The 18,841-nt window shown below is 44.3% G+C and overlaps 1 protein-coding gene across 1 annotated transcript in view; it reads right to left on the reverse strand.

Annotated features, from left to right (window-relative positions):
* The window catches only part of CHRNA9 (cholinergic receptor nicotinic alpha 9 subunit), a 28,274-nt gene extending 9,478 nt beyond the window's left edge, over positions 1–18,796 (reverse strand). The window contains exons 1-4 of the mRNA XM_035293844.3: positions 18,603–18,796; positions 18,169–18,314; positions 17,075–17,229; positions 3,147–3,679 (exon numbers count right to left, since the gene is read on the reverse strand). Of these exons, the coding sequence (XP_035149735.1) occupies positions 3,147–3,679; positions 17,075–17,229; positions 18,169–18,314; positions 18,603–18,666 (898 nt within the window). The 5' untranslated portion in view covers positions 18,667–18,796. The remainder of the gene's footprint in view (positions 1–3,146; positions 3,680–17,074; positions 17,230–18,168; positions 18,315–18,602) is intronic.
* Positions 18,797–18,841: the final 45 nt, after the last annotated feature.

Raw genomic sequence — 18,841 nt, forward strand, 5'->3', positions numbered from 1 at the left:
TGTCTTCAAGGATAATGTATCATGAGAAAGGAGTTTGGTCGAGTTGTACAAAAAAATTCAACATCAGAAAACTTATTGATGTGATTCATGACATTGATGAGTAAAAGAGAAAACTCACATGATTATCTTAACAGATGAAGACAAAGTATTTGACAATGTTTATCATCTATTTATTATTTTTCAGAAACTCTGAGTTAACTAAAAATATGAGACCTTTCTTAATATGGTGAAGGCTATGGGCCAGAAACCTATATCAAAGGCTACATTTGATGCAGAAAAGTTAAGCATATTTCTATAATCTTGTGAGCACACTCCATAGGTGCTGTGAATAACAAATTCTAATTGGTAGATAAATGTTCTCAAAACCTGTGTGCACCTTTCCTAAAAAGATAAATTTCAGCTAGTAGTGGTGGCTCACACCTGTCATCCCAGCACTTTGGGAGGCCGAGGTGGGAGGATTATTTGAGCCCAGGAGTTCAAGACCAGCCTAGCCAACATAGTGAGACACTGTCTTTTCTCATTTTTTTCAATTTTTTTTTTTTTGAGATGAAGTCTCACTCTGTTGCCCAGATTGGAGTGCAGTGGTGTGATCTTGGCTCACTGCAATCTTCACCTCCTGGGTTCAAGTGAATCTCCTGCCTCAGCCTCCTGAGTAGCTGAGATTACAGGCATGCACAGGGTCTCACTGTGTTGGCCCGGCTAGGCTCAAACTCCTGACCTCAGGTGATCTGCCTGCCTCGGCCTCCCAAAGTGTTGGGATTACAGGCATGAGCTATCATGCCTGGTCTTCATTTTAAAATAATAAATATAAATTTAAATAAAAGTTAAAAATACAAATTTAATCTAATTTTTAAAAGATAAATTTCATATTACTATAGAAACAGAACAAGCAATTCCTGTGAGACATGTCTCTTTAGAAATTGTGCCAGCTTGCTGTATAATGTTACCGCCCAAGAAGAAAGTGGGACCAGCCAATGAGCTTTCCTCAAACAAGCTGTGATTGGATGTCATCCCTGCCCATCGTTTCTGCCTCAGGAGAGCTAATAAAATCCCAATACGTCTTGTTATTAGAGGGGGAAAAGTCTTCTGTGTCTAATTCTGAAAAAGAGGAGTGTGTGTGTCTGTGTGTGTGTGTGTGTGTGTGTGTGTGTGTGTGTGTGTGTGTGTGTATTTGGCAAGGAGAGACATAAAAAGGAAGAAATCTCCAAATGGAGAAGCCACTGTAGCATCGTCTGAATATTGGGTAACTGGACTTAGTAAAGAGTAAAAGGGCAAGGCAACGTCCTTTGATATTAGACTCTAAGTTCCTTGGTGTTCTAAAATGTCTCCTTATTGCTTACTTTAAGGAACTCAAACTTAGATCTAGCTTGATTCTGGTGAGAATCTGTTACAACAGCAAGTCCTTGAGATGGCGGTGTTGGATCTCAAGAGTATCCTTGAAAACAGGAAGTATGTGTTTTTGTTTTGCTTTCTTTTGTTTTTTTGAGACGGAGTTTCCCTCTTGTTGTCCAGGCTGGAGTGCAGTGGTGCAATCTTGGCTCACCACAACCTCCGCCTCCTTGGTTCAAGCACTTCTCCTGCCTCAGCCTCCCGAGCAGCTGGGATTACAGGTGTGTGCCACCACACCCGGCTAGTTTTGTATTTTTAGTAGAGATGGGGTTTCTCCATGTTGGTCAGGCTGGTCTTGAATTCCCGACCTCAGGTAATCCACCCACCTCGGCCTCTCAAAGTGCTGGGATTACAGGTGTGCACCACTGTGCCCAGCCAGAAGTATGTGTTAAAGGGGATAGGAGAGCCCTCAGAACAAGCTAGGTAACGATAGGGGAGGCAGGGGCAGAACCATCAGTCTGCACGCCAACCCTTGGAGGGACATTTCATTATTGCTGATTTTTGAAAATGTGGTCTGCCTTGAAACCACCTCAGATTCCCTAATCTTGGCTGAGTTGCTAAATCAAACTCTCTGGGTATAGGAACATGCATTTTAAAAGCTATCTCCCACTCCTATTATACCCATTGAAGTTGAGATTTTTCTAGTAAGGGTAGACATCAGGCTTCAAAAGCACATCTTTCTGCCATGTTTGCCACTCTTCCCTAGAAAAAACCCTTGTCATGTGAAATGATAACAATAGTCACTGTTTACTCAGTACTTACCATATGCCAGGGTGTGCAGTAAGCAATGACACAGAAGGAAGCAATCACACAAATTTTGCAGATGATGAAGCAGAGACGAAGAGAACAAGTAGCCTGTCTAAGTTTGATCAAGAAGTGAAGTCAGCATGGCAGCAAAGAAATGCAGGTTTCTTTGATTTCAAAATCAGGTCTTAACCTCTGGGTCAGTGGACTTCAGACTTAAACAGAAAATGCGTCAGAATCACCCAGAAGACTTGTTAAAACAGGATGCCAGAGCCTTATCTCCAGAATGTCTAATTCAGTAGGCTTAGGGTGGGCCCTGAGATTTTGGGTTTCTAAAAGTTCCCAGGTGGGCCAGGCACCCACCACCTGGGTGGGATTACAGGTTCATGCCTGTAATCCCACCACGTCAGGAGGCCGAGGCGGGGGTGGATCACGAGATCATGGCTTAGCCTGGCCAAGATGGTGAAACCCTGTCTCTACTAAAAATACAAAAATTAGCAGAGCATGGTGGTGCGTGCCTGTAGTCCCAGCTACTCAGGAGGCTGAGGCAGGGAATTGCTTGAACCCAGGAGGCAGAGGTTGCAGTGAGGCAAGATCATGCCATTGCGCTCCAGCCTGAGCGACAGAGCAAGACTCTGTCTCAAAAAAAACAAAAACAAAAACATAAACAAAAAAACATCAGTCTGTATCTGTCAGATTAATTAAAAAAACGTTCCCAGGTGATACTGATGCTGTGCATCTGGGGACCATCACTTTGAGAACCACTGCTCTGAAGTATAACGCCTTTCATTGCTCTTTTGTGTAAACCCAGCGACTGTAAAACCAGTTTTGATTCCAACAGCCTTATCTATATTGAAAGATGCCAGCTGTAACCACCAGAGACGTTTGAGACAGTCTGGATTGAGTCTGAAATTGGCTCCATTGTTTCAAGTTTAAAGGCACACACACAACCTTAAAGACATGACCCCAGGCACTACAAAGCTGGGCTCGTAGTGGAAAACACTTGAACTTACCTATCAGAGGGACATTTTCTGAGGCTGGCATAATTTCTGCCACCATGAGCTGAAATACAGTCATGGCCAACAGGATGGTCACTCCCAGGGAGACCTTTTCTCCAGAGGCTGCTGGGAGATAAAAACTCAAAGGAGCCAGAAAAGATATGAGGACACATGGTATGAGGAGGTTGACGATATAGAACGAGGACCTCCTCTTCAGAAGGAGGGTGAATGTGACATCCGGATAAGGCTCAGAGCAGCAGCCATAGGAGATCACGTTCTTCACAGCAGGCATGCCATGGACCTCCCATTCCACATCTTCAATGAAGTCAGAGAGATCGCCGCTGTCCAGGGCATTGAATATGTCCACCTGATTGCCATTGTAGGTCCAGGAACCAAAAGTCAGGTTGCACTGCTGGTTGTCAAAAGGGAAGTAGGTGACATCCACCACACAGGAGCTTTTGGTAATGGCTGGTGCATCCCAGGTTATCAGTCCATCATACCGCAGGACCACATTGGTGTTCACAGGCTCTGAAGATTCATCATCAGCCCTGGAGGTCAGATGAGGAAAATGAAAGCCAAATGCTAGAACTTGCCACCATCCTTACCCAGACAGCTCACTGTACCCGTCACTTCAGTGTTTTTGACAATGGACCACCATTTTCCCTGTCACTGTGGCTCAGGAGTCTGGAATCAACTCGAATTTGCCCTTCTCCTCCGTCTCCTGTAACTAGTCAGGGCCAAGTTCTCTTGGATTCTTCCTTGAAAGCATCTCTGCTCTCTATCCCTTCCTGTCCATTCCCAGTGCCACTGTCTTGAACATGCAGATAAAAAGTAAGTCTGTCGATTCTAAAATCTGCTTACTTAATTTGTTAACTTTAGGCACTAGAATCTTAAAAACAGCTTTGTATTGCTATTAAAGATGTACATGTTTATGTGCAACATTTGGAAAACTCAGAGAAAAAAAGTTGTTCTCCTATAACTTTAGAGAAAGTCACTTATTCCAGATATATCTTCTTTTGCTTTATCAATAGTTATGCCTTGTATTTTGGGGTATAGAATTTCTATTTTTCTCTAGGGACTTTTTCTCCATCGCCATTGCAAGGCAGAGGAAGCATTGGTCAAGGTGTCCCAGTGTCCCTGGCCAAAGGCTGGCTGGGTAACCCAAGCTTGGTCCAACAGATTCACACTCTCTAGAGTTTAGTTTTTTTTGTTTGTTTGTTTTGTTTTTTTTGAGACTAAGTCTCACTCTGTCACCAGGCTGGAGTGCAGTGGCACAATCTTGGCTCACTGCAACATCTGCCTCCCGAGTTCAAGCAATTCTCCTGCCTCAAACTCCCGAGCAGCTGGGATTACAGGTGCACACCACCACACCCAGCTAATTTTTGTATTTTTAGTAGAGACTGGGTTTCACCATGTTGGCCAGGATGGTCTCTATCTCTTGACCTTGTGATGCACCCACGTTGGCCTTCCAAAGTGCTGAGATTACAAGCATGAGCCACCACAACCGGCCGAGTTTAGACCTTAAGCAGAGTGATCTAATGACCAAAAGCATCACCCTAGCGATGGCTCCCTATTCAGAAAAAAGCAGACCGTCCCCGCTGTCTTGAACATAGAGCAGCCTTGCTTCTGTCCTTTCCAAGAGCTGGTCGTTTACTTTGTCCTTGAATTCAATGAGATGTACCACATCCTTCTAACAAATTCCTGTTTCACAGGGTTGCCGAAGTCAGTTTCGGATGCTTACAACTAAAAAGCCTTAATTGGTACATTTCTGTTAACATTTGGATGCATATTTTTGCAGTCTTCCTTACAATTTTTTCCCCGCAAAATATATTTTGGCTAAATATAATGTGGTATTCTGGACTGGGTCCTGGAACAGAAAAAGTATATTCCCGGAACAACTGGTGACATCGGAATAAAGTAGCTTAGTCAATAACATTGTATTCATTCTGGTAAGTGTATTATGGTTATGTAGGATGTAACATTAACGGAAACTGGGTCAAGGATATAAGGGAATTCTGCACTATCTTTGCAACTTTTCTATAAATCTAAAATTATCCCCAAATTTAAAGTTACCTTGCAAAAAAGGGGAAAACAAGATGAGGCAAAATGTTTTAAAATACATGTTCATCTGTTCGTATTCTTCTGTAACATTCTTTCATGTCTACACAGCATTCTATTATATTCCACTATGTATTTTTTACACCATATTTATTGAATATACCATAGTTATTTGTTACACCATAGTTAACACCATGGTTGATACAACATAGTTATTTAATCAGTCTACTGAGGCTTGACATTAGGGTTGGTTCCAGCTTTATATTTAAAGCAATGCTGCAGTGAACATCACTGTAGCTAAAGTCTTTGCATTTCTCCACTGAGTCTTTCCTTAGGTTAAATTGCTGAAAAAGGAGGTGCTGGGTCAGAACACGCATGTTTTTGAGGGAGGTGAGAGATAAAAAACTACATATTGGGTACACTGTACACTACTCGGGTGACGAGCACACTAAAATCTCAGATTTCACCACTGTATAATTCACACAGGTAGCTAAAAATCACTTGTACCTCAAAAGCTATTAAAATAAAAAATATATTGGCTGGGCATGGTGGCTCACACCTGTAATCCCAGCACTTTGAGAGGCCAAGGAGTGTGGATCACTTGAGTCCAGAGTTCGAGACCTGCCTATGGTGAAACCCCGTCTCTACTAAAAAAATACAAAAATTATCCAGGTGTGGTGGCGCACACCTGTAGTCCTGGCTACTCTGGAGGCCGAGGCAAGAGAATTGCTTGAACTCGGGAGGTGAAGGCTGGAGTGAGCCAAGATCGTACCACTGCACTCCAGCCTGGGTGACAGAGTGAGACTCTGTCTCCACAACAAAAATAAGTTGATTAATTAAATAAAATTATATATATTTAAAGAACAGACATGTTTTTATTTTTTCCACTCCTTAGAAATTAGGCGCCACAATATTAACTGTAATGGTCTGATTGAACTCACTCTATACCCGGGAGGATCTTTAATGTGAGTGTTTGTAGAGGTTTTGAAAATGCCTGAACTACCCCATGTAAGAGTGAGAAATGTGAGCCGGGTTCGGTGGCTCACGCCTATAATCCCAGCACTTTGGGAGGTCGAGGCGGGTGAATCACAAGGTCAAGAGATCGAGACTATCCTGGTCAACATGGTGAAACCCCGTCTCTACTAAAAATACAAAAATTAGCTGGGCATGGTGGCGCGTGCCTGTAATCCCAGCTACTCGGAAGGCTGAGGCAGGAGAATTGCTTGAACCCAGGAGGCGGAGGTTGTGGTGAGCTGAGATTGCGCCATTGCACTCCAGCCTGGGTAACAAGAGTGAAACTCAGTCTCAAAAAAAAAAAGAATGAGAATGTGACATGGTAAAAAGCCCCATAAAACTGCATACCTCAACCACACCTCAGTTTTCTGTTGAAACTGCTCTCTATAACCCAAATGTGAATAAGTAATTAAGGACTATGATCCCCACCCTATCCAGACAATGTGTAGACGAATGCTAAGCTTTTGTGAACCACTTAAGAAACAATCAGAATGTCAAATAGTCCCCTGGCCCTTGGAATGTCCGGAAATCCCCATCCCATCCCCGCCCCTCACCCTCATCTCCGCCCAGAAGGTGATTTGCAGAATCCACTAGCCCTCGAATGTCTGAAGCTCCTCACCCCCACTCCCAAGGTAGTTTTATGGGTATAAAAAGGTCTTGTCACCCTTCTTTCTCTGTCACAGGTTGGAGAGACGTGAGTCCTCCATGGTCGCTGGCAATAAACCCTGCAATTTGGCATACTTTTGTCTTGGTGTTGATTTTCTATGCTCGGTCCAGTATAACAAGAAATGTGTACAGTTAGCTATCTGAGAAGTGAGAACTACACATGAACTGAGAACACTGCTCACCCATCCTACTTCCTTGGTGCAAAAGGAGAGATCTGGAGATCAGAGAGACTGTTTGGAGCTAGAACAATCGCCCTGGGCAGGGTCCCAGTTGGAAACAAATGGCCTACTCAAATGAGATGACTTGAGGAGAGTTTAAGAAAGGGGGTGTTCACAAAGGTGTGGATAGGATGCAGAGAAACCGTTCCTGGACGTGAAGATGTGTGGAGACAGTGCAATTACCAGACCTGGAAAGAAAGATTTGCATGAAGAGGGTCACCAAAATAAGAGTAACCCAGCCAAAGGTAAGAGAAGACAGCAAGGGAATACACACTCTAACCAAGAGGGTCACCAAGATAGGAATAATGACTTTCTGTCAGGGGACACACCCAGCTCACAGGAAGAGAGCAAGGGAGTACACCCCCTAACCTCACGCTCTGTTCTCCCTACAATTGCCCACTGGTGCTCCATATTGGCCAAACCCGACCCCAAGCCGAAGGGTAAGGGAACTCACTGACCAAAAACATCACCCCAGCTACTTTTGACTAGATTGTTTTTGTTTTGCTTTTTTGACACATTTTATTCTCCTGCCTCAGGCTCCTGAGTAGCTGGGACTACAGGTGCCCGCCACCAGGCCTGGCTAATTTTTGTGCTTTTAGTAGAGACCGGGTTTTGTCACGTTGGCCAGGCTGGTCTCCAACTCCTAACCTCAGGTGGTCCTCCTGCACTGGCTTCCCAAAGTGCTGAGATTATAGATTAGATGTGAGCCACCGCACCTGGCCTTTTTTTTTTTTTTTTTTTTTTTTTTTTAAGATGGAGTCTCGCTCTGTGCCCAGGCTTTAGTGCAGTGGCACAATTTTGGCTCACTGCAACCTTTGCTTCCCGGATTCAAGGGATTCTACTGTCTCAGCCTCCTGAGTAGCTGGGATTACAAATGTGCACCATCACACCTGACTAATTTTTTGCGTTTTTAGTAGAAACAGTGTTTCACCATTTTTACCAGGCTGATCTCGAACTCCTGACCTCAGGTAATCCACCTGCCTTGGCCTCCCAAAGTGCTGAGATCACAGGTGTGAGCCACCACGCCCAGCCTGGAGTAGTTCAAATATATTATATTAAAATATATATATTTTTTGGCCAGACAGTGACTCACACCTGTAATTCCAGCACGTTGAGAGGCTGAGGCGGGTGGATCACCTGAGGTCGGGAGTTTGAGACCACCCTGACCAAAATGGAGAAACCCCATCTCTACTAAAAATACAAAATTAGCCAAGTGTGGTGGTGTGCACCTGTAATCCCAGCTACTTGAGAGGCTGAGGCAGGAGAATCGCTTGAAACCAGGAGGCGAAGGCTGTAGAGAGCCGAGATCACACCATTACACTCCAGCCTGGGTAACAAGAGCTAAACTCTGTCTCCAAAAATAAAAAATAATTTAAAAATAAAAAAAATTTTTTTTTGTGGAGGCAATGTCTTGCTATCTTGCTCAGGCTGGTCTTGAGCTCCTGGCCTCATATGATTCTCTTGCCTCGGCCTCCCAAAGTGCTGGGATTACAGGTACGAGCTACTGTGCCCAGCCAAGACATTATTATTTAATCACTTCATGACCAATATCTTATTTATTTATCTCCCTGGGTTTTTTTTATGGTATCACTGCTCGAAACTTGCAGTGGCTTCCCGTGGCCCACATAATACTTACACACCTCCTCAGTTTAGTGCTCTAGCTCTTCCGTGATCTATTCCCACCTCACTTTCTAGCTGTGTGCCTCTGCTGGCCTCCTTCACTCCCACCGCACCAATCAAGGCTGGAACCCCAACTAACCCTGTGAGTTTCTCTTACCCAAACTCTTTCCTCAACCCATAATAGGCCCCTTTTCTGCAAACCAACACATCCTTCAAGACTCTGCCCAAAAGCCACTTCCTCTGTGAAGCCTTCCCTGCCTCTCCAGCCAGATACCTTTCCATTCTTGAAGGGCCACAGCACTTAATTCTGTGTCATAAGGAATCTGCATTTTACCTTGCGTTATAGTTTTTACACACATAGCTTATTAGATTGTGCCTTGAAGTCAGAGACTGGGTCTTAAAATTCTTATTTACTTCTTATGAAAATATCATGGAGATTTGAGTTCAGAACCTGATTCAGGTTTCATAACCTTAAGTGGGTTATATTTCTATCACTCATCTGTAAAAGTGGGCATTATAATACCTTAAGTCTTCCTTTTAATTTTTATATTACACAAATAACTATGTATGTTAATTTCCATTGTTGCTGTAGCAAACTACCACAAACCTAATGTCTTTTTTTTTTTTTTTTTGAGACAGTCGTGCTCTGTTGCCCAGGCTGAAGTACAGTGGCAAGATCTCAGCTCACTGCAGCCTCTGCTTCCTGGGTTCCAGTGATTCTCCTGCCTCAGCCTCCCAAGTAGCTGGGATTACAGGCACATGCCACCACACCTGGCTAATTTTTGTATTTTCAGTAGAGATGGGGTTTCACCATGTTGGCCAAGCTGGTCTTGAACTCCTGACCTCAAGTGATCCAACCACCTCAGCCTTCCAGCGTGCTGGGAATACAGGCGTGAGCCACGACGCCCAGCTTCTAATGTCTTAAAACAACACGAATTTAGCATCTTAACAATTCTAGAGGTCAGAAATCCTAAAATCAACATGTAGCGGGGCTGCATTCCTTCTGGAGGATCTAGGGGAAGATCTATTGCCTTTCCTTTTCTACCTTCTTGAATCCACCTGCATTCCCTTGGCTTAGGGACCCTTCTTTGCATCACTAACCTCAGCTTCCTTTGTGGCATCACCTATTCTGACTGTCCCATCTCCCTCTTATAAGGACCCTTATGTTTACATTAGACCCAGCAGGATAATCTCTCTCATCTAAATTTTTAATTCAATCACACCTGCAAAGTCTTTTTTTGCCATGTAAGATAACATCTTCACAGGTCTTGGGGATTAGGATATGCACATCTTTTGGAGGAGGGTATTATTCTGTCTACCACACTTTGTAAAGCCCCAACTCTATGCAAACACATAGTAAGTGGCAAGTATGTATTAATTTCTTCCCCTTCCCTCTGTCTCTGTGTTTCATGTTCTCAACTCAACTATGAAAAAATATAAGCTGGGACAAAATGTAAGCTGGAGGTCAGGAAGGCATGTTTAATAATATAACCCTCACAGAATATTGAAATTGCTTTCCTCTTACCTTCCCTTTCCTCAGCCACTCAGTGGCCTACAGATAGTGATATGGTTTGGCTGTGTCCCCACCCAAATCTCATCTTGAAGTGTAGCTCCCATAATTCCCACATGTTGCGGGAGGGACATGGTGAGAGGTAATTCAACCATGGGGGCAGGTTTCCCATGCTGTTCTTGTGATAGTGAATAAGTCTCATGAGATCCGATGGTTTTACACAGGGGAGTTCCCCTGCACATGCTCTCTTGCCTGCCACCATGTAAGACGTGACTTCGCTCCTCATTCACCTTCAGCCATGATTGTGAGGGCTTCCCAGCCATGTGAACTGTGAGTCCATTAAGCCTCTTTTCTTTTTTAAATTACCCAATCTTGGGTATGTCTTTATTAGCAACAAGAGAACAGACCAATACAGGCAGCCCCCTCTCCTCTTCTGTATCTGATCAAAGACTGAACTAACTTTAGTTGTTTTACAATTGAGCAAAAATACCATTCCCAGTGTTGGCAGTAAGAAGCCCACTCCTGGGAACTGGGGAGGAGCAGGCTGATGAATGAGGGAGCAGGGAGAGTTGATCAGTGTTTGCAGTCCCTGGAACCTCAGTGTAGACTTCTCTGTTTACTCCATCCCAGGATTCCTTCCTCCTTCCATCTCCAATATCTCTGTCTTTCACATATTCACTTTTCCTTCCTTTCCATATCAAAAAGAAGTTGCCCCCCCCCACTTCCCTGCTAACTTCCCTTCCAGTCCTGTGAGTCCTTTCCTCCCATGCCTCCTTCAGAATCTTGCCTCCCTTGGCCCCTCTAGTCACTTTCCCACTCTGTTTACAAGTCTCTCCTGCCAAACTCCTTTTCTTCCCAGCACTTCTTTCTCTCTCATCTCCTTCCATGCACTGCTTTCAAAAGTAACTGATACCTGCTGTTGTCCCATTTCCTCTCGCTTTTATTTCTTGACTCCTGCATTTTGACATCTTTCCGACAAGTCCAGCTAGGCAAATCTCAAGACTTCTCCTAAGTCTTCATGTTCTTTAACTCTTCCCAAACACTGGGATTATGGATTCTTCCTAGACATCCTCTGTTCCCTTGGTTTTTATTACATGAGTCTCTCAGTTCTCCTTCTACCTCTTTAACCACTGATTCTAAGTTTCCTCTGTAAATTCCTTAAATGCAGAGATTTTTTTCAATTTTATCCTCAGCCATTTTCTTTCCTTCCATGAGTAGTTTTTATTTTTTTCTTTTTTGAGATGGATTCTCACCCTGTCATCCAGGCTGGAGTGCAATGACATGATCTCAGCTCATTGCAACCTCTGCTTCCTGGGTTCAAATGATTCTCCTGCCTCAGCTTCCTAAGTAGCTGGGATTATAGGCGCCTGCCACCATGCCTAGCTAATTTTTGTATTTTTAGTAGAGACTGGGTTTCACCACGTTGCCCAGGCTGGTCTCAAACTCCTGACCTCGTGATCCAACTGCCTCGGCCTCCCAAAGTGCTGGGATTACAGACATGAGCCACCATGCCCAGCTCCATGAGTAGTTCTATAGGACTTTAAGGACTTTCGGCATCTCTATTAGCCCTTACCGGTTTCTCCAAGTTTCAGATTTGCCTTTGCAATCTCATTATTGGACCTTTCCCTGGGGATGTTTCTTTAGTTCCCCAAACTGAACATCAAATTCATCCTCTTTTTTTCCAAAACTGTTTCTTGTTCCCCTCCTTTATTTCCAGTCTCATCTGAAAGTCTTGCCATTCTCTAAATCATCTTATATAGCTAAAGATAGCTATAGAAGCTGGCCTTAAAGTTAAATTCTAGACAAATTGTTTTGAATACAATAGGGCACCCAGTTCCTCACTAGGTCTAAAAGCCAACCATTAAAACTGCTTATTAAAATCCGACCACTGGGGCCAGGCATGGTGGCTCATGCCTGTAATCCCAGCACTTTGGAATGCCAAGGCAGAAGGATCGCTTGAGCCCAGGAATTCAAGACCAGCCTGAGCAATATAGTGAGACCTCATCTCTATAAAAAAATTTGTTTTAATTAGCTGGGCTTGGTAATGCACACCTGTAGTTCCAGCTACTCAAGAGACAGAAATGAGATCACTTTGTTACCCATGGAGGGTCTCAACTACAAGTTGTCCATGTTCTTGGCAATCTGAACAAAGAATTGGACAAAAAGCACAAATAAAGCAATGAAAGTACAGCACAATGAAAGAAGCAATAAACGCTCAGATTTATTGAAATGAAACTACACTCCATGGAGTGGGTGTGGGCTCCAGTGAGCAGCCCAAGAGCACTGGTTACAAAATCTTCTGGGGTTCCAGTACCCTTTAGAGGTTTCCTATTGGTTACACACTATGTAAATGAAGACTTGGCCCACAACCAATTAGAGGCTGAAGTGAGGTTACACTCTATGCAAATGAAGATGTGACCTACAGCCAATCAGAGACTGAAGTGAAGTTACACCCTGTGCAAATGAAGACTTGGTCTGTGACCATTCCGAAGCTGAAGTGAAGGCTCCCTGTCTCCAGACCCTACTGAGAGAATACTGCCTCAACTTGAGCCCAGGAGGTCAAGCTATAGTAAGCTACAATTGTACCACGCCACTCTAGTCTGGGTTACAGAGCAAAACTCTGCCTTAAAAAGATAAATAAATAAAACCTGACCATGAAAACTCCATAATGAATTCAAATCTTAAATTTCTGTAATCTGTTTAAACTTTACCTAATCTAAAAACATCAGAAATCCCTGTAGCCTCTTATGCCAGCCACTGTACTAACCATATACTAGTACTAAACATTCCCATCAGAACGTTGAGCCCCAATTCATTTATTTCTCTACTGATTTACTAAAGGAGCCAGTATCTACTTGAACTATTATAGTGCTACAGAGCTCACTATTTCTTGGGACAATTCATTGCCAAAATTATTAGAAAAATGTTCTGGTGTTTTTTTTTGCTTTGTTTCATTTTTATTTTTTTGAGGAGAGCTTATCTTCCCTTCCGGCGTCTACTGATCATCTTGGGTTTTGTCCTCTGGAGCAGTGTTCTCTTTATCTACCTTACTTTCTCTCTGATTGCCTAAGGTAACCATCATGTCTTCAAGGTCTTCCTCCCTCTTCCAAACTAAGCATCAGCAAATTCAACTATTCTCCTGCGAAGTGGCTTCCAGGGGTATCTCCTTCCTGCTCACTCCCTAACCAGTCTGGCTCCGCGGATTTAGGCAGCAACTAAGCATCTTCCTGCCTGAAGTGTTTTCATCACGCTGGACTGACTCACCTACCCACTGCCCCTATTTCTCCTCACCACAGCTCAGGAAGCCCATTGTGTTGTCTGTGACACTCTGTACCTGCTTCTGAGAAGCAGTGATATTGTGTCTGGCATCGGCAGATTCTACAGAGTCAGGGATTCAGCTAGAAGGACTGAGCTCAGGGAAACAGCCATGAGTAGGGGCCCTTCTTTGCCTGATCCTGTCACACTCTTCCCTTTTCATCTCAATTTGTTAAAGGCATGAAGATGTCATCCAACCATAGTTCCATGTAAAGGTTCCTCTATGCAGCAAAACTGAGAAGAAGAAGGCAAAGGAGAAGAGAGGAGCAGAAACAGAATGGTCCGTGAGTGACAAGAGTGCAGAGACAACTAAAGAGTCAACCAGAGGGTAAAAAAGAGATGATTAATCAGTGTGGTGGAATGCCCTGTGTAAAGGGGTGGGGAACAAAATTCACACATCTCAAGGCCAGTGACGGGGAGTGGGGAAGGGAGAATGAGGACAAAACGACCAAAGCCACAGTAGGCTTGTGTGAGCTCCTGAGCACATAATTGGCTTCTCTAATAAGGGAGGACTGGGGTCAGCTTAACTGAGGGTGCCTTGTAAGCTTGCAAAGATGAATTTCAGTAAGAGCTGGTCACTGCCTCAGCCAATCAAAACAGGAGGGAGAGGAGGAACACCATTCTGTTTGTTTTTCGGAGAGAATTGTTAGAATTTACAGAATGCTGGCCAGGTGCAGTGGCTCATGCCTGTAATCCCAGCACTTTGGGAGGCTGAGCTGGGTGGATTGCGTGTGTCCAGGAGTTTGAAACCAGCCTGGGCAACATGGTGAGACCCTATCTTTGCTAAAAGTTAGCTGGGCATAGTGGCATGCACCTGTAGTCCCAGCTATTCAGGAGGCTGAGGTGGGTGAATAACCTAAGTCTGGGAAGTCAAGGCTGTAGTGAACCGTGATCACACCACTGCAGTCCAGCGTGGGTGACAGGAGTGTCTAAAATAAAAAACTCTGTCTAAAAAAAAAACTTACAGAATGCTATATGAGCTCATCGGGATCAATGAAATTATCTCTCTTTTTCTTTTTTTGAGAGAGTCTCACTCCTGTCACCCAGGCTGGAGTGCAGCGGCACAATCTCAGTTTACTGCAACCGCCACCTCCTGGGTTTAAGTGATTCTCCTGCCTCAGTCTCCCAAGCAGCGGGGATTACAGGCACCGCCACCACACCCAGCTAATTTTTATATTTTTAGTAGAGATAGGGTTTCATCATGTTGGCCAGGCTGGTCTCAAACTCCTGACCTCAGGTGATCCACCTGCCTTGGCCCCCCAAAGTTCTGGGATTACGGGTGTGAGCCCCCAGGCCCGGTCTGTGTCAATGAAATTATCAGATATTACTCTTCTGCACTCTGCGGACAAGAGAGTGTGGTAATGGACGATGTGGTTTATTTTTGTGCTGTGTGTGTGTGTGTGTGTGTGTGCGCGTGTGTGTGTGTGTGAGAGAGAGAGAGAGAGAGAACACAGGGAGGGAGGGTAAACTGGAGGAATAAAGCCCCATACTTGAATGTTATTTCCCTTAGGAAGGAATACAAACGATTCCTCTGACCCCTTAGAGTGGGAAACAGGCAGAAACAGGGCTGTGATTCCAGAGGTCAGGAGCCTTAGATGAGCTCTCTGAGTAAGGAGTGAGACTGAGACTAAAAGCCAGGCTGCAACCCACCTGTGTTGCTTCCTTAAGGAAATCCATGCCCGCTGGAAGCCTCGTCCCGGGGGAGCCCCTGAGGTGCCCCTCACTCACAGAGTTCTGAGCCGCAGAGGAGCCTTTGCCACTCCACGGAAACTTGGATTCCAGAATAAAAAGAGAGAGAAGCTCCTTCGACAACAGGTGGAGCCACTGAGCTTAAACTGACTGAGCTTAAACTGTGACCAGAGATCTGTTTTTTGTTTATTTGGGTTTTTTTTTTTTTTTTTGAGATGGAGTCTTGTTCTGTCACCCAGGCTGGAGTGCAATGGTGCAATCTCGGCTCACGGCAACCTCCGCCTCCTCACCACAACCTCCGCATCCCAGGTTCAGGTAACTCTCCTGCCTCAGCCTCCCGAGTAGCTCGGATTACAGCGCACGACACCACACCCAGCTAATTTTTGTATTTATAGTAAAGGCAGGGTTTCGCCATGTTGGTCAGGCTGGTCTTGAACTCCTGACCTCAGGTGATCTACTTGCTTCGGCTTCCCAAAGTGCTGGGATTATAGACGTGAGTCACCGTACCCAGCAGAGATCTGTTTTTTTATTTTTTTCTCAAACTGCAGCCCATGGACCCGCAGTGCCCACATCTTCTGGAGCTTGTAAAAATGCAGAATCACAGGCCTGCCCCACACCTATGGAATCATAATCTGCATTTTAACAAGCTCCCTGGGCGATTCATATGCACCTTATAGCTTGCAACACATAAACCTTACCTATCCATTATACAAGGCCCCTTGCTCTGAGACCAGGAAAAGGTCACTTTGCATCCTATAAACTGGTTCATCCTCCACTCCACACAGAGCCCCAAATCCACAGGTCAGTTCCTAGATGGCCCATTCCAATGTAATTAATTATTGATGCACGATCTTGGATGGTGAGTGTCACTGTTATGGGTTGACTGGTGTCCCTGAAAAATTCACATATTGAAGTCTTAGCCCCCAGCACTCAGGATGGGACTTGATTTGAGAATAGCATCCTGGAAGACGTAGTTAGTTAGGTTAAGATGAAGTCATGCTGGAGTAGGGTGGGCACCTAATCCTATTGGGAATTTGGACACAGGGAACACACAGGAGAATGCCATGTGAGGATGAAGGCAGAGCTCAGAGTGATGCTTCCACACATCTAGGAGCACCAAAGACTGCCAGCAAACCACCATTAGCTAGAAGAGAGGCTGGAACAGATCCTCCCTCACAGTCCTCAGAGGAAACCACGCTGTCAACACCTGCATCGCAGACTTCTTATCTCCAGAGCTGGGAGACAACACATTTCTGTTAAGTCACCTAGTTTGTGCTACTCTGCTGTGGCAAAGTTAGCCCTAGCAAACTAATGCAGCCTCCACTTTCTCACCTGAAAAAGGGGAATGTAGATTGATGGTTTCCTTCCAGCTCTGAGCTTTTATGACATATTATTTCCTGATCTCAGTTCCTATGACCATATTTCAGGAGTCCTAGGAACATGGATTAATATTTAATTTCACGCATGTTTTAAACATTCCTTTTTCATCATGTTTATTTATTTATTTATTTGAGGTGGAGTCTTGCTCTTTCACCCAGGCTGGAGTGCGGTGGCACGATCTCAGCTCACTGCAACCTCCGCCTCCCAGGTTCAAGCGATTCTCCTGACTCAGTCTCCCGAATAGCTGGGATTAAAGGCACCTGCCACCACACCCAGCTAATTTTTGTATCTTTAGTAGAGAGAGTTTCACTATCTTGGCTGGTCTTGAATTCCTGACCTCATGATCCTCCCGTCTTGGCCTTCCAAAGTGTTGGCATTACAGGTATGAGCCACTGCACCGCACCCATTATGTTTAAATTCTATGAAATCAACAAGTTCACGTCTGAAAAGCATCCGTTGTGAGCTGCACTTACTTGTTATATAAGACGATGTCTGGCCTCCACACGAGGTCACTGGGGATCCTGATGGAGTCTAGGCCATCGTACTGATCTCGGTCCCAGGTGAGATAGGCATCATGCCAGATTTGGCGGATCCACAAATAGGCGGTCAGAATTTGGTTTCTTTCATCCTACGCAATGAATCCAGATGTAACTTTACCTAGCAGACACTTGAAATGTCTTCCATTGATAGGACACTTGTTCTTCACAATGGGAATTTCACAAACACTTGTCTATTTTCAATAAGTGAGAGCTTTATTATTCTATCCCTTTGATTGACTACCAAGATCATATTTTTTTTCCTCTTAGATTTAGTGTTCAGAATGTGGACAAATATTTAAGTCTTCATATCTTTGCATGGATCAACTGCCCATATTTCCTGAAAATTGATCAATGAATGGCATACTTGAAAGCAAAAGTCAGGGAATAACAATGTGCAGAAGAAAAATCTTTCAAGTTTCGTAACATTGTGTAATTAAACATATAGAAGCACTAATAAGCTATGCCATCTTAAAACACTACCTTTTTTAAAAAATTGAGATTAAATTCACATTACAACTCACCATTTTAATCATTTTAGAAGGGGACATTTTAGAAGCTTCCAATATACTCACAATGTTGTGCAACCATTACCACTGCCTAATTCAAGACCATTTCCTTCCCCGCAAAGAAACCCCATCATCATTAAGAACTTACTGGCCATTTTCCCCTTCCTCCCTCCAGACCCTAGTGACTTCTATGCTGTTTTCTGTCTCTATGGATTTACCCATTTTGGACATTTATGTCACCCCACCTTTCTTTACATTACCTACATATTTACCCGTTATGTCACCCCACCTTTCTGTACATTATCCAAGACTGTTACAGTTAACAACCAGGATTAGGTAACACTTCACGAAATTAAGAACTTTTGTAGAAAGCTTCCTTTTCTCAGCATTCTCTTCTCCCACCAGTTTGCATACGGAGCTGTCATTCCCTCTTAAATTCCCTGTTAAGACATTCTCTTCAGAGAGCATGGTTGTTTATCCTCTAAGAATTATTCCAAAGAGTCAGCACCATATGTTACTCACCATATCCTTAATCTGAGAGAGCGTAATCTGCAGCGTGACATTCAGGACTTTATCTGTATCTTCCACTGGACGCAGAGCATTGGAATAATCTTCAAAAAGGTCATTAAACAACTTCTGAGCATATTTTCCATCTGCCGCCTCTACAGCTGCTCAACAAGAGGGATCTGGATCAACATTCAGAGTGTTGCGTGTATTTCAAGACAAAGAACGCAAGACTGAGGTCTAAAATGGGGGCTGGCCCAGGGCTGGCGAGGGACAAGCTTTGGGTGGATGGATGAGTTGTTTTTCTGGTGTGCCCTACCAAGGTCAGAGTCAGTAGGAAGCACAGAACACTTCCATGCTGTTGAATCATCTGTCTTCCCTGCCCTGCCCCACCTCCCCCAAAGCAATAACCCCAGATGAGACAAGACCGTTACATGTCACCAGTCTCTCACCTCTCAGTCTGGAAGCAGCAAAGTAAATCCAGCAAAAGGAGATGCAGGAATGGGACCAGTTCATGTTTCTCCTTATCCTCTATAATAAAGTCTCAGCCAGGCAGTGTGGTCTTCTGCTTCTCCTTATGAATGCAAAGGACCTGAGCACAAGGAGCCCACACTGCTGCAGTCTTATGGCGACAGCTGGAGAGCTCAGGCTTGCGTTGCACTCAGGACCCAGATCCTGAGATCCAGGCCTG

This window comes from Callithrix jacchus, chromosome 3, assembly GCF_049354715.1.
Source record: "Callithrix jacchus isolate 240 chromosome 3, calJac240_pri, whole genome shotgun sequence".
Taxonomy (NCBI): Eukaryota; Metazoa; Chordata; class Mammalia; order Primates; family Cebidae; genus Callithrix; species Callithrix jacchus.